At 45.2% G+C, this 12382-nt stretch overlaps 1 protein-coding gene across 1 annotated transcript in view; it reads left to right on the forward strand.

Moving 5' to 3' along the window:
- The first annotated feature begins 2487 nt into the window (after positions 1–2487).
- F13A1 (coagulation factor XIII A chain) overlaps positions 2488–12382 on the forward strand; it is a 61073-nt gene continuing 51178 nt past the window's right edge. Inside the window, exons 1-3 of the mRNA XM_057399302.1 lie at positions 2488–2612; positions 3554–3705; positions 9223–9411. Of these exons, the coding sequence (XP_057255285.1) occupies positions 3555–3705; positions 9223–9411 (340 nt within the window). The 5' untranslated portion in view covers positions 2488–2612; position 3554. The remainder of the gene's footprint in view (positions 2613–3553; positions 3706–9222; positions 9412–12382) is intronic.

Below are 12382 nucleotides of genomic sequence, written 5' to 3' on the forward strand. Positions count from 1 at the left end.
ATGATTGCAAAGGTCTTTGACAAAGGCCGGGAGCATCTGAAGGCCACCTCTGAGAAATGGGCATGGGCTTATGGTTTCCCACAGAGTGCAGTGCAGAAGCAGCTTGAAGAAGAAAGAGTGCTCCTTCACTGGTCATCCCAGTGCATCATTCATTAAATATAACGCCCTACAGGAAAATGAGGGCTTCATGTTCTCTCTGCCCCCTCCTGCATCAGCCCTGACGTCAGTAGTTTCTAACCATGGAAGTTAAATTAAGGCCAGTGCAGCCTAATAGGCAAGGAGAGCAAATGCTATGAAGTCCAGGTAATGAGAAAATACCTGCCATCTGGAGCTGTCATAAAGCATGAATTTACATCACTTCCCTCAAAATAAATAAATTACAGCATGGGGAACATTACTTTCCTTGGAGGCAGCACCTTCCTACTGCCCAAAATGTTGGCGTCCCTGCCTTCTGTGTGACTGGTGGCTTCTGCCAAAAGCCCCAGAGAGATGCACACAGGCATGGGAGGCATCTGCAACCGCTGGCTGTTCAAGCACAATGGCTGGAGTGGGATCTGTTCGGCTGCATCCGCTCGCTCCCTTCCTCGCTCTGATGGAAAGTTTTCCTCCCAGCTCTGACAGCACCACAGCCACTTGGGGAAGCACATGACTTCCTCGGGAGCCGGCATTTCTTATTTGTGTTGCAGGCCTCCAGCAGGCATGGCACCGAGGCAATATTTATATCAGTTTTTGTAACATCGTGGCAGCAGCTGCGGTTTTGGGAACTGAAGTGCTGGCTGGAAGTGGAGAGAATGGCACAAAGCACACCACACCATGTAGGAATCAGGGTGGAAGGGGGAAAAAAAGAAGGAAAGGGAGAAAATCGTCAATCAGCCTCCTCCCTTAGGAAGCTCGTTGTGTTCCCATGTGCCAGGTGTGCCACTTGCCCTCCAGATGGTTGCCACAGGGCCCATCTGTGTAAGACTGAGTCAATAGAAATCGCAGCTCAGGATGACAGCTACGGGACCAGATCTTTCCCTGCAGGGTGCTTGTGTTGTTGGGGGCACAGGGCAGGGGAAGGGGAGTCCCCTGACTGGGTGATTTTCTGTGCTACATGCTTAACAGCGCAGTGGGGTGGTGCGGGAGAGCTCCAGCCCTTTGGCTATGAGACAGCACAGTGTAACCCTCCTGTGCGGATAGCAAGGCTGCCTCCAAAAGCAGGGCAGCCCAGTGCCGTGCCTTGGCAATCATCCTTATCAGGCTCATTAGCCTGGCTGCAAAGCCATGCTGGTGCATCCATGCTGCTTTCAGTTCTCTGGCTGGCATCTTTGCCCCATGCTATGCCGGTGTCCCAGCTTATGTGAGTTACCTTGCTGTGGCTGGGCAATCCCCAGGGAGCTAGGATGAGGGGCCTGTGTTCCAGGTGATTTATTTGTTGCTTCCCATTACAGGAATGTGACTCTATTCTCTCCACTTCTGCCTCCTGGCTTGATTTCAATGGTGTTAAGCCAGCAGACGTTTGAGACTTCGCTGTTGCTATGGGCCTGGAAGTCATACCTGGCTGAAAGAGGGTGGAGACCTGTTCACTGTGTCTCCACTTCTGCTTCTACCCTGCAGCTGAAGCAAGTAAGTGCCCATGGCAGGTCCCATGTGCGTAGGAGGAGCTCTCTGCTATCCGTGCATGCTCTTAGTAGGTGCCTTGTACCTCTGCTGCCAAACAACAGTGGCTGGCAGGAGAGTGGTCCTGACTTCTTCCCTGTACGCTGCTTGTTCTTTGTGCCATTCCGTTGGTCTGTGGAAATATGTCTGATAGAGAAGGTATCACACAGTCCCCAGTTATCTTGGAGCTTAGTGGAGCTGAACAAAGTTGACATGGAACTAAAATGTTTCCACCAGACTCCAGTTAATATGTGATGCACATTTTATCGTGGGCAAGAGCTGAAGGTCATTTGCCTTAAACATTGCTGTTTAGTGCAAAATACCTTCGCTCTCCTGAACGAAACAGGGTCTCAAGAAAAAGGCCCTCATTGCTGGGCCACCAATGAGTGCTCCATGTCCATATGCCCCACAGTCCTCTGAAAGGACTGCCATGGGGCACCTGCCAAGGGAACCATCACTGTCATCTGCCTGGGAGTGCAATGAAAACCGGTACTTGAGGTTGCACTGCACGCAGCCTGAGGTAGAGACACCATTAAAAACAGGTAATATGGTGAGCATGGCTCCTTGGGCTGTGTCCCTCAGGAACCCCCCTCCAGACTTCCATTTCCTAAGCCCTTGTGCCATGAGCAGTTCTACTCTATCTCACTAAGAATTGAAACCTCGGTGCCCAAGCTGTTTCCTTAGCTTAAGGTATTTCCTTAGCCCAAGAACTCTGAAATGCTCCTGGTGAGCAGGGTTGGGGTAAGAAAGGCAGGGAGAGGGAGGGAGTAAGCAAACATGTGCCAGCAGCGGTGGCAGATCCTTAGAGGTGGTACGAAGGGGAGGGCTTGGCAGCCCTTTTGGCACTGTCCTATTGCAACAGGAGGGAGGAGGATATACAGAGGTTACTTAAAAGCCCCAACTTTTTCAGGCTTCTATTGCACTTCAGAAATTCTGCAAGGGAGAAGGGAAAAAAAAGACTATCTGAAACGAAGGTACCCCTGCTCACTAAAAAAACTGCCTTTAGGAGCTTACTGCTGTTAAATAATTGCCACATTTTGAATTGTGTTTTCAGGAGCTTTGGGAAGAAGTTGAGCTCTCATCCATGAATATTTTTTTAGAAGGATGGCATGGCTTTTTCATTGCTACATGCTTACACTGAAATAGATGCGAAAGCAGTTTTGACTAGCTCAAAGAGAAGTCTCTGATCAGCCTACATCTGAGAATTCCCTTAAGGTCGTTAGTGGGAGAGAAATAAGTGGATAAGTGCTTTTTTCTTCCTCCCTCCCCCCCTCCCTTTTCTCCCTTCTCTCTCTTTTTTTTCTTTCCCACTTTCTCATTTTCTCCATCTCTCTCTCAAAAGTGGACTCTCCAGACACAGGAGTTAGCCCTTTAGATATTGGGTGTTTGTGTGCATCGGGACAAAAATACAGTTCTCCCGTAATCATCCACAGACTGTTGTAGGCTGTAGTATTTGGGATGATTGCAGTAGAACTTTGCATGTCATTTTTATTAGGGGAGATAGTATGTGATGCACTTTCTGGAAATATAATTTGCTATTTTGGATTCAATAATGCTGTTTTGGAGGGTGGGAAAGTGAATGATTTTCCAGTTCTGTCTCCTAAAACTCCCTGGTGTTTTCAATGCCTTGCTTCTTCTTGGCAAATACTTCTGTTAGGCTTCCCTCTCCTTCTTGTGCCCCTCTTCTTTTCTAATTCATGTATTATGACAAACACAAAATGCCTTCCAATCCTTAGAGAGCTGTGCTCCATCATTACACTGATGTTTTCTGCCTCTCAGATTTTGTTTATGATGTGAGTTTAAAAATGTGTGGCTCTGTTTCTGGTTTCTCCATCTTACATGTGCCATGCTGGCTCATGTTTGCTTTTTCTTTGCACTCCTTCTTTCTTTCATGGCGTTACATTTTTTAATACAGGATGTCTGAAACAACAAGCACCAACGAGGAAAAGAAAAAACCTCCCCTGAATGGAAGACGAGCCATCCCATCAAACAACTCCAATGAGGAAGAAAATGAGGTCCCTGAGATAGAGGCTTTTGGATTGATACCTAGAGGATTTAATCCAAAAGGTATGGTGTACAATTAACCCATGAGTCTATTTTTACATCTTCCAAACTCACCTCTGCCCAGCTCTGTGAATTAAAACCAAACCACTTTTTTCCTTACATGTCTTGGTCTCAGATGGCTTTTATTGAGAAAACTAGCTAAAAACACCCTCCCCTCTTGATGGCCCCTCTGGTTTGTGTGACCATAAACTGACTGTGAAACTACTGCAAAATGCTGGCTGGCAGGGAAAACTTGTGCTAGATGTTCAGCTCTCTTGTAAAAACGAATGTGAAACTGAAAGGAATCTCCAGTGTTTGATTTTTCTCCTATGAAAAGTGTTTCAACCATTTGGCTGGGGAGACAAAACAATATCATTGGAGGGGATGGGTAAATCAAACCACATTCTCAGGGCTGATTCTTTGGAGTGAAGCTGAATAAATTTAAGGAAGATTTGGTTTAAAAGAAATCAGGGTAGTCTCCTGAGGGAGTCACCAACCAAACGACATTAATTTTTTGGCCTATTTGAAATGAACAACAGAACTTGTTGAACATGGCAACTCAGGTTAGCCAGATGTAATAATACTTAATACTCTTATGGGACTTTTCATCCAGGGTTGAAAGAGTGCTTAATAAATGTAGACAAGCATTAATTACTGCATTTTATACACTGGGAAACAGGCATTTTTAAGTGACAAGTTCAAATTTCTATTGCAAAGCATTATTTCTGTAATCCTAATCATGTGCCTTAACCACACATCCGCCCCATTTTAATACACACTCCTTTCTTTTAAAAGCATTTCTTTTTAAAAATGCCTGAGCAAATCAACTGGCATGTTAAGACTGTAGAAATTTCAATTGAATCTTTTCAAACAACCCTGTAGCTCTGGGGCAAGTATGTGTTTAAATTGTCAAATGTAATGCAGTACAGGTCCTGACTAGACATCATTTCAAACCCAATATGTTCCCAGAAGCTGAGGATGTGTAAGTGTGGGTTACCTTAGAAGGAATGCAGCCTGCAGCTAAAGCCCACCAGTACCAGAAGAAAGATTCCTATTGCTTTTTGATGTGCTTCACATGATGCTTTGAATGAAGTGCAGTGCTGGTGGGTGGGAGCCTCTTGCTTTTCAGAAATGCCATGGAAACTTAAGAATGTCAGGTCAAGTGAGTCAAGGCAGGAGCCTAACACATGCTTAAGGTGATGCTGCTGGTGAGAATAACAGCACTTGTCCAAAGCCAGGGTTTGCGTGGCCATAGGCTAAACCTGGCTATGGGACTGGTATGACTGAAAAATAAATCTGTGTATGACAGCAAAGCTCTTTTTGTATAGCTAGATCAGCTCTGCTTTGCAGTTCAGCTCTGTAATACTTGCAGCAACAACATGAAATGGGTGACCTGAAGGGAAGAGACAGCAGCAGTGTTGCTGTTTCAGTGCACATCAGCAGTGATCTAAAGCCTTTGATACTGGCTGATGTAAGTGTGGTCCCTGGACACACTCTTTTGGGCAGGATGCTTAAGTCACCTGTCAGACCATATTAAAGGTTTATAGCCTAATGGAGCTCAGGCTGGGACTTACATTCAGGAGCTGAGACTGCCCGGAGCACTCGCAGTGTTGTGCTTGGGGGATAAAGTGAGCGCAGGCAGAGCAGAAGCAACAGGGTATGACAGGGCTCTAGTGCCACAAGCACATCCTTGCAGAGAACTGCTTGTCCCACCTCCTTCCCCTTCTGCACATCTCTACATTTCTGTGTCATCCAAATTTTTTGTAGTGGCTCCCATGTCATTGCAATTACACACTGAACAAAGCATGCAAATGCTTTTATCCCTGCTGCTGCAATTAAGGAGTTTTGTAGCCTTTGGTGTAGGACAGGACACCTGCAGTAAACATCCAAACATCACTGTTTTCACATGTGCCAAATTGCAGTCAACACAGAGCTATGCCGTGAATGGAGGTGAAGGCACAGGCTGTCCGGAGAGGCAGTGGGTGTCACTTCCAGGGTGATCTGTAGCCTTCTCTCAGCTTTGCTGGCTGCAACAACCAGCCACTAACTGACCATAATAACAGGTTACATACCAAGCTCACTTCATTTAGATGCCTAAACTTAACTGAATCCTTCCCTTGATCTGCACAGTGTAGGTGTCTACAGCTGAGCTAGTCACCCTCTTTTCCCTTGACAGCCAACAGAGAGAAACAGGCATTTTTAGGGTGTGATTCATTTGACCTATTTTAGCTACTACTCCAGGATGAGGTAAAACCTTGTGCTTGACTAGCTCTCTGCTGACACCCACTTCTACTCAGCTGAATCACAGCCGGAGCAAGCAGTGGATGCTGCCAGGGACCACTGCCTTCTCAGTCCGGTCAGTGGGCTGCCTGCTGCTAGAGCCCGACTTGCTTGCGGGAGGAGATACTTAGCGAGGAGGATGCGCAGCCCCCAAGTGCTTCTTCATCAAGAAGCCTGTATCTCCATGAGCACGCCTGTGCTGTGTCCTCCCCCTGGCTCTTCCTCGCCAGCTCATCTCACTGCAATGTGTTACGAGTGGGCCTGGCGCTTACAGCCGCTTGGTGGGAGGACACAGCCCTGCGGCCCCACAGTCTGCAAGCTCCCCACGCACCCTCCTTTGCAAAGTTTGGCAACTCACCAAAGAATCGTGCTTCCCCTGTTAGCAGAGTGATGGGCACCTCCTTTGGAAACTCACGCTATTGGGTTTGTAATCCAGAGCCCTTTCTCTCTGGACCTCCGAGAAAACATGATGTTTGAAAGCTATTCTTGTTATTCAAACAAACTACTCAAACTTGTGATCATTTATTTTCATGCAAGCTTAACATTGCAAAAGCTTTAAGAAAGCATCAGAGTGCTGCCTCCTGTGCAGCAAACCTGCTTGCACTAAGCAGCAGACCAGGCTAAGGTAAACCATTATATGGACCTGTCTTCAAAGGGGGTCTTGATGATGACCCTTTGTGAGGGACAGATGCCACATCTGTCCCTCACAAACAGATGAGCATAGACTGGAGCCTTCATTTTGATTGCACCCTAGTGATGGTGTTAGCACATCGCAGTACCCTGTTAGGTTTTGTCCTCTGTAATTACCATTAAAGTAACATAGGCTCGGTCACAGGTTATCTTCACCTGGCAAGTTCAATACACATTCTAACACTGAGAGCAAGTGGAATATGCTGCCCACAGATGTGTGTGGTTGTGTTTTAACAGGAGCCATGTAAGTCCTGAAATGAAATGCAGCAAATGGTGAACTGAAGGCCCAGGGTGGCTCAGCTTTGCAGTTCCTTAAGGATTAATGTGAAGGAATGGCTAGGTCACTATTGCCTTTTATTTCAGAACATGAGATGAAAATACAACAAACCCTCAAATTCATTTGTATGCTTCCTCAGAAAGAGGGAGAGGCTGAGCAGAACTTACTGGTAGCTTCCCCCCTCAGAGAGCCCCAAGACATGCAGCTTTTTCATGCAGTGCTTTCAGCCTGGGAGGGGTTGTGGCAGATAAGGGGAGAGCCTCTTCCTTGCCCACCTCCAGGAAATCCCCACCTCATGTAATTTGACTGTGAGCTTTGTCAGCATTATTGTGAGTGATCATTGACTTTTTGGAGGGAGAGAGGCCAAGCATGCCCCACTTCACAGAGGGGCAATGAGAATGATTTCTGAGCAAAATGTACTTAACGTTTCACACAAAAACCATCTCTGTAACTTCAGCCAGTGCTAAAGCCAGTGATGATCTACAGAAGTTACTCCAGAAGGCTGGTGAATTGAGCAGAGAATAACAATAACATTGCCTTGGGACTTTAATCCTGGCTCAGGATTGAACAGGTATTCCAGCTTTTCCTCAGGTTAAGGTTAGCAGGATGGTTTGGGGTTCAGTTGTCCACGACTTTTCCATGAAAGGATCTTTATCTTGCTCTTGTCCCTGGGCATTTTTCTTTCCTTCTGTTTCCCAAAGGGCAGGGAGAGGCAGTTGATGGTGACAATGCACAAGCGGGACCTGCTCCTGCTGCCCTTATTTTCCCTTCTCCTGTTATCTGTAGCCCAGAGCCTAGGCTGGGTGGTTTGGTTGGAGCATGGGAAAGATCATGTTGGTGCCCAGGGGAGCTGCTGCCTGCAAGGCTCTGCTGATGTCTTGAATGCATCCCCTCAGAACGTCTGCTCCCCAGAAAGAGTTGCTTTGCTGCTTGTCCAGAGCTGGCAACTATGCAGTGTTCCCCTGCCCTCAAGGAAAAACAGTGTGCAAAGCTATTTTCTGAGCTTCTGTGAAATGGGTTGTGTTCAGCCTTCAGTGACTTGAATATCCAATTAATTCTCTGAGCACATCATTTCTGCTCACAGTGTACTCAGTAACAGGCCAAATTAACCACCATCATGAGTACGCACAGCTCCACCAGCTGCTGTAAATGTGCACCTCTTTTTGCCAGGCATGAGTTTGTCTCTGTTGCCATCAGTATAAAATGCAAAAATTACACAGTTTCTAACTGTCAGCACCTGGAAAAGCAAGCTGAGAGCTGCAAATCAAGCTTTATTCTTCTGTCTCTCTCACGGTGATGAGCAGTGATGGTCATCCTGGCAGACGTTTTGTGACTATCTGCCCAAGCATGTAGGCGAAAGAATGATGTCTGTTTTCATTTTCATGTGGTTGCTTGTTGTGTGTGAAGACTCCCATTGTGAAGATTCCTGGTATGGTACAGTCATGTATCTCATGGTGACTGCAAGTGCCTTTGGCTATCCCAATACCACCACTGGACATTAGCTGAGCAGACTATCTTCCAGCAGTGGTAGGCTTTTGAACAGCCCTAATTTGAGCAGAGTGAAGATTTGCTCATGTATGTTGCAGATACCTACTGCTGTTTGCCTATAACTCTATGCTGTAACTATATACTGTAATGTTATATTTAGTTTTCAGAAGAAGACACTAATAGCAGTGGAGGTGTACTAAGAAGCTGAGTCTAGACACATACAGTACACCAAAACCTTATTTAATACAGACAATCCAAGCTCGAGCTGAATGAAAGATCATTAGCTGCCTCTGAGCCTCTTCAGCACTCGATAGTGGTAGTGGTTTGCAAACGTTAATGTATTTAAGTGTCACAAAACCCCTGTGAATTTGCATTTTGCAAATGGAAGGCCACAAGAAGTGAGACATGAAGGCACAACTGTCAAGGCCCACAGATTGCTGTGGTAAACTTGCGAAAAGGAGGCCCAGACTTGCAGAAAGCTGATGCCAAAGGAATGTCCATCTTGAGGACATTCAGGTTTCCACCCGCAGGAACCTGTTCATTCTTCAATTGCTTTAGTCATTCCCTAGAAGCGTTGCAACCTCTGTGAAAATGGCAGGTGGGCAAACAAGTGTCAGTCCATAAGTCTCTTGCTCACCCAGGAAAATGTAAGTCCCAAATAGATCCAGTGTGCTCTGTCGCGCAGTGTTCCTTGATGAGCCAAGGCTTAGGAGGCGGAGGACAGGGCCTCTAACAATGTTGATATCAATGTTGACATTCCAACATACTGACTCCTTCCTTCTCTGTTCATTTACGTGTTTCTGCAGATTACCTGCGAGTTGTGGACATTCATATGTTCAAGGAGCCCCACGAGATCAACAAGCAGCAGCACCACACTGACAAGTACTACAGCCCCAAGCTGATAGTGCGTCGGGGACAGATTTTCCAAATCCAGATTGACTTCAATCGACCCTACAATACAGAGACAGACCAGTTCTGGCTGGAGTACTTGATAGGTAAGTGCCTGGCAAAGGTTGTGTCATATCAGCAAAGCAGGGTTGAAGAGTCTCTCAAACACAAACACAGCAGTAATTAATGGTTGTCACAATTAATAAATCAAAAAAACCCCAGGCTTAACTATAGGCAAGGAACTACTTTTCTAGATAGGGTCTAAATCCTTACTCAAGAAAATCAGCAGAAATACTTGCGAAAGAAGCAGGAGCAGTATTTGCAACCTTCTGTTTAGCAAGAGACTGTACTTCATTGAGCTTTCAGACTACCCCTGGTTAATGCTGTATGTCAATGCTGAAAGGTAGGCGGAACAGAAAACATCTTTTATTAGTGTTTAGGAGATGTACAGAGGAGGAGTCTGTTGTTTCAGGTGGGAGAGATGACTGTGTAAGAGTTAGGATAACAAAATGTTGAGTACACAAGGCAGGGAAGTTACACGGAGTGGAAGAATAGGAAGCCCCGCGACTTTGCAGCCTGCATTTACAGCCGACTTGGTGACAAGGGAGAAGGTTCAGAGATTGTAGCTTTGGGCTAGAGACTTAGGGCCACATCAGAGACTTCCTTGATTTACTGCAAAAAGGGCAAGAAACCTTTTTTGCTCTCACTGAGCCATTTTTGACAAGACCTAATGTACCTGTTGGCTTATGAAGGTACAGGACTAGAGAAGGGGAAAAAACAAGTAATGGAGTGGAGCTTCCTGCTGTGCTCCAAAGATGGCCATGCCGAGCGCCACTCTCTACATGACAGCTCTGGGAAAGCCCCAGCTACATCTAGAGTTATCTGGGAGTTTCTGTGTTAAGACATCAATGTTCTCCTTATAAAGTCTTTAAAGTACGTTTGAATTGATGTTTTAATTTACTTTACTGAGAGATGCAGTTCCAAAATTTGTAACATTGATTTTTTTTCCACTGCTGAATTATGATGATGTGGCCATTTATTAGATTTGTTGCCTTTTAAAGCTAGATGGGCGTTTATCTCTTAAACATATGTGCAGTGAAAAGGTTACTGTCTGCACATTTTTTTTTTCATGGATCTCTTCTTTCGAATTTAAATTAGGGTTGGGAGGCATGTTATGACAGCCCAGTGAATGATTGGCTGAACAGCCACAAGTGCCTTTAAAAATTTAATATGCATAAATATCATTAGTTCTTTGGGGATTTAATTAAATTCAAGACTCTTCCCTTAATCTTTATATGTTTAAAACAAACAGCTGTATCAAGAAGAAGTGGAAAATGGAACATTTGTTTTTTATTGCATTGTGTGCAGTTTGCATTTATTTTACTCAGTTATTCTATATTGGAAGAAGAAATCTAACACTTAACATTGCACAGTCCACTTAAAGAACATATTCACTTATTTTCCTGTTGCTCTTTCCTAACACGTCTGTATGTACTTTGTACCCCAAATCTCCAAACATGGATAAAAATATCCTCATCCTCAGCCACAGTAGGAATGGGGTAAAACACAACCCAAGCCAGGGGAGACTTTGCAACAAACTCAGGTCTGAATGATTACTCTGGAGTCAGCTTTGAGCCTGTGGCTGATTTCCCCTTACCATCCTTTGGTGTTACTGTCCTTCCTGTGAAATGGGAATGGTAATGCTGGTGTCCCATGTGTGGTGCCTGGCTATCAGCTGAATGGAAGTGCTGCATATACAGGACAGTATGCAATACTATTGCTCTCCCCTGCTTTTCAAGCGTCTGCTTCTGTGAGCACTATTGCCCTCTTGCTACAAGGAATTTAGCTCACAGACATTCAACTGGGAGATGTCCAAGCTCCTTTTCTAGGAACTGGTTAATTCTCAGTGATCCACAAACGTTTTCTCTTCATGCACATGTAGTGAAAACAATGTACATTTGTTCTCAGAGACTACCAACAGAAAGCAAAACAAAAAAAGTCTACAAAGGAGAACAAAATTATTTGGAGATGATCTGCTTGACTCTTGCTATGTCTCCTTCTAGTGGCAAGTCCAATATTTAATGCCCTGAAGAGGAGAAAGGGGGGACCTCTTATACTTAGGAAAGGACACTGAGTACCCAAGGTTTCAGTGTTGTGCTCTCGAACCATTTATCATGGGGAGATGTGGCCATTTTCAACTAGTTTTTTTCTGTTCATCTACCTGAAGAGCCAGCATGCACCTCTCATGATGCTAGCTGCCTGAAAGTCAGAGCCCAGTACAAAAGCTGTTGCCTATCCTGCCTCTGTAAGCAGAGGAGGGAGGCAGGTACCTCCAGGTGGCACTTTAGCCTTGCTGTGTTAGCATGGGATGGATGAACTCTCTTCTGGATATTTTTCTAGTTCTTCTGTTGACTCTCCCCCGTAGGCGAGCCTCTGAATTTTAAGAACACAAAGACAGGGGAGGTGAATCCTGCACTTTGGTACTGTCAGGTAGAAGCACCATAGAATCATAGAATAGTTGAGTCGCACATTTGAGTTTCATTGTAGGAGACCCCACGACTATGCTATTGAGAAGCTTTTCAGCTAACGAAGTGTGTGGGACATTTCCATGGTGTCTACCCAAACATGTAAAATACTGCATGAAAGAGTACGGTAAAGATAGGTAAAGACCAAGAAGTTGTTAGTCTTGTATCTGCACTCCCTGGGCACCTGAAAGGTAGGTGGGAGATCCCTTTTGTTCTTGCCTATGGCTGTATCTCAGGTAAGATATATGCCTAAACAGCTGTTTCTGGTATTTTTGAGCATTGCTTTCTAAATTTCTTTTTTCAGTTTGCACATGCTTTTTTACCCAATTCTTGGCAAGCACATGGGGCCTCAAAGACATGTAGAGTAAAAAAACTTCAAGTTTTTCATCATTTTTCTGCTAAATCTCGATAGAGAACACCACAAGGAATTCATAGAATCATAGAATAGTTAGGGTTGGAAAGGACCTTAAGATCATCTAGTTCCAACCCCCCTGCTGTGGGCAGGGACACCCTATGCTAAATCATATCACCCAAGGCCTCGTCCAACCTGGTC

Source organism: Pezoporus wallicus, unplaced genomic scaffold (assembly GCF_028554395.1).
Source record: "Pezoporus wallicus isolate ANWC-B61680 ecotype Strahan unplaced genomic scaffold, APGP_CSIRO_Pwel_v1 contig_818, whole genome shotgun sequence".
NCBI lineage: Eukaryota > Metazoa > Chordata > Aves > Psittaciformes > Psittacidae > Pezoporus > Pezoporus wallicus.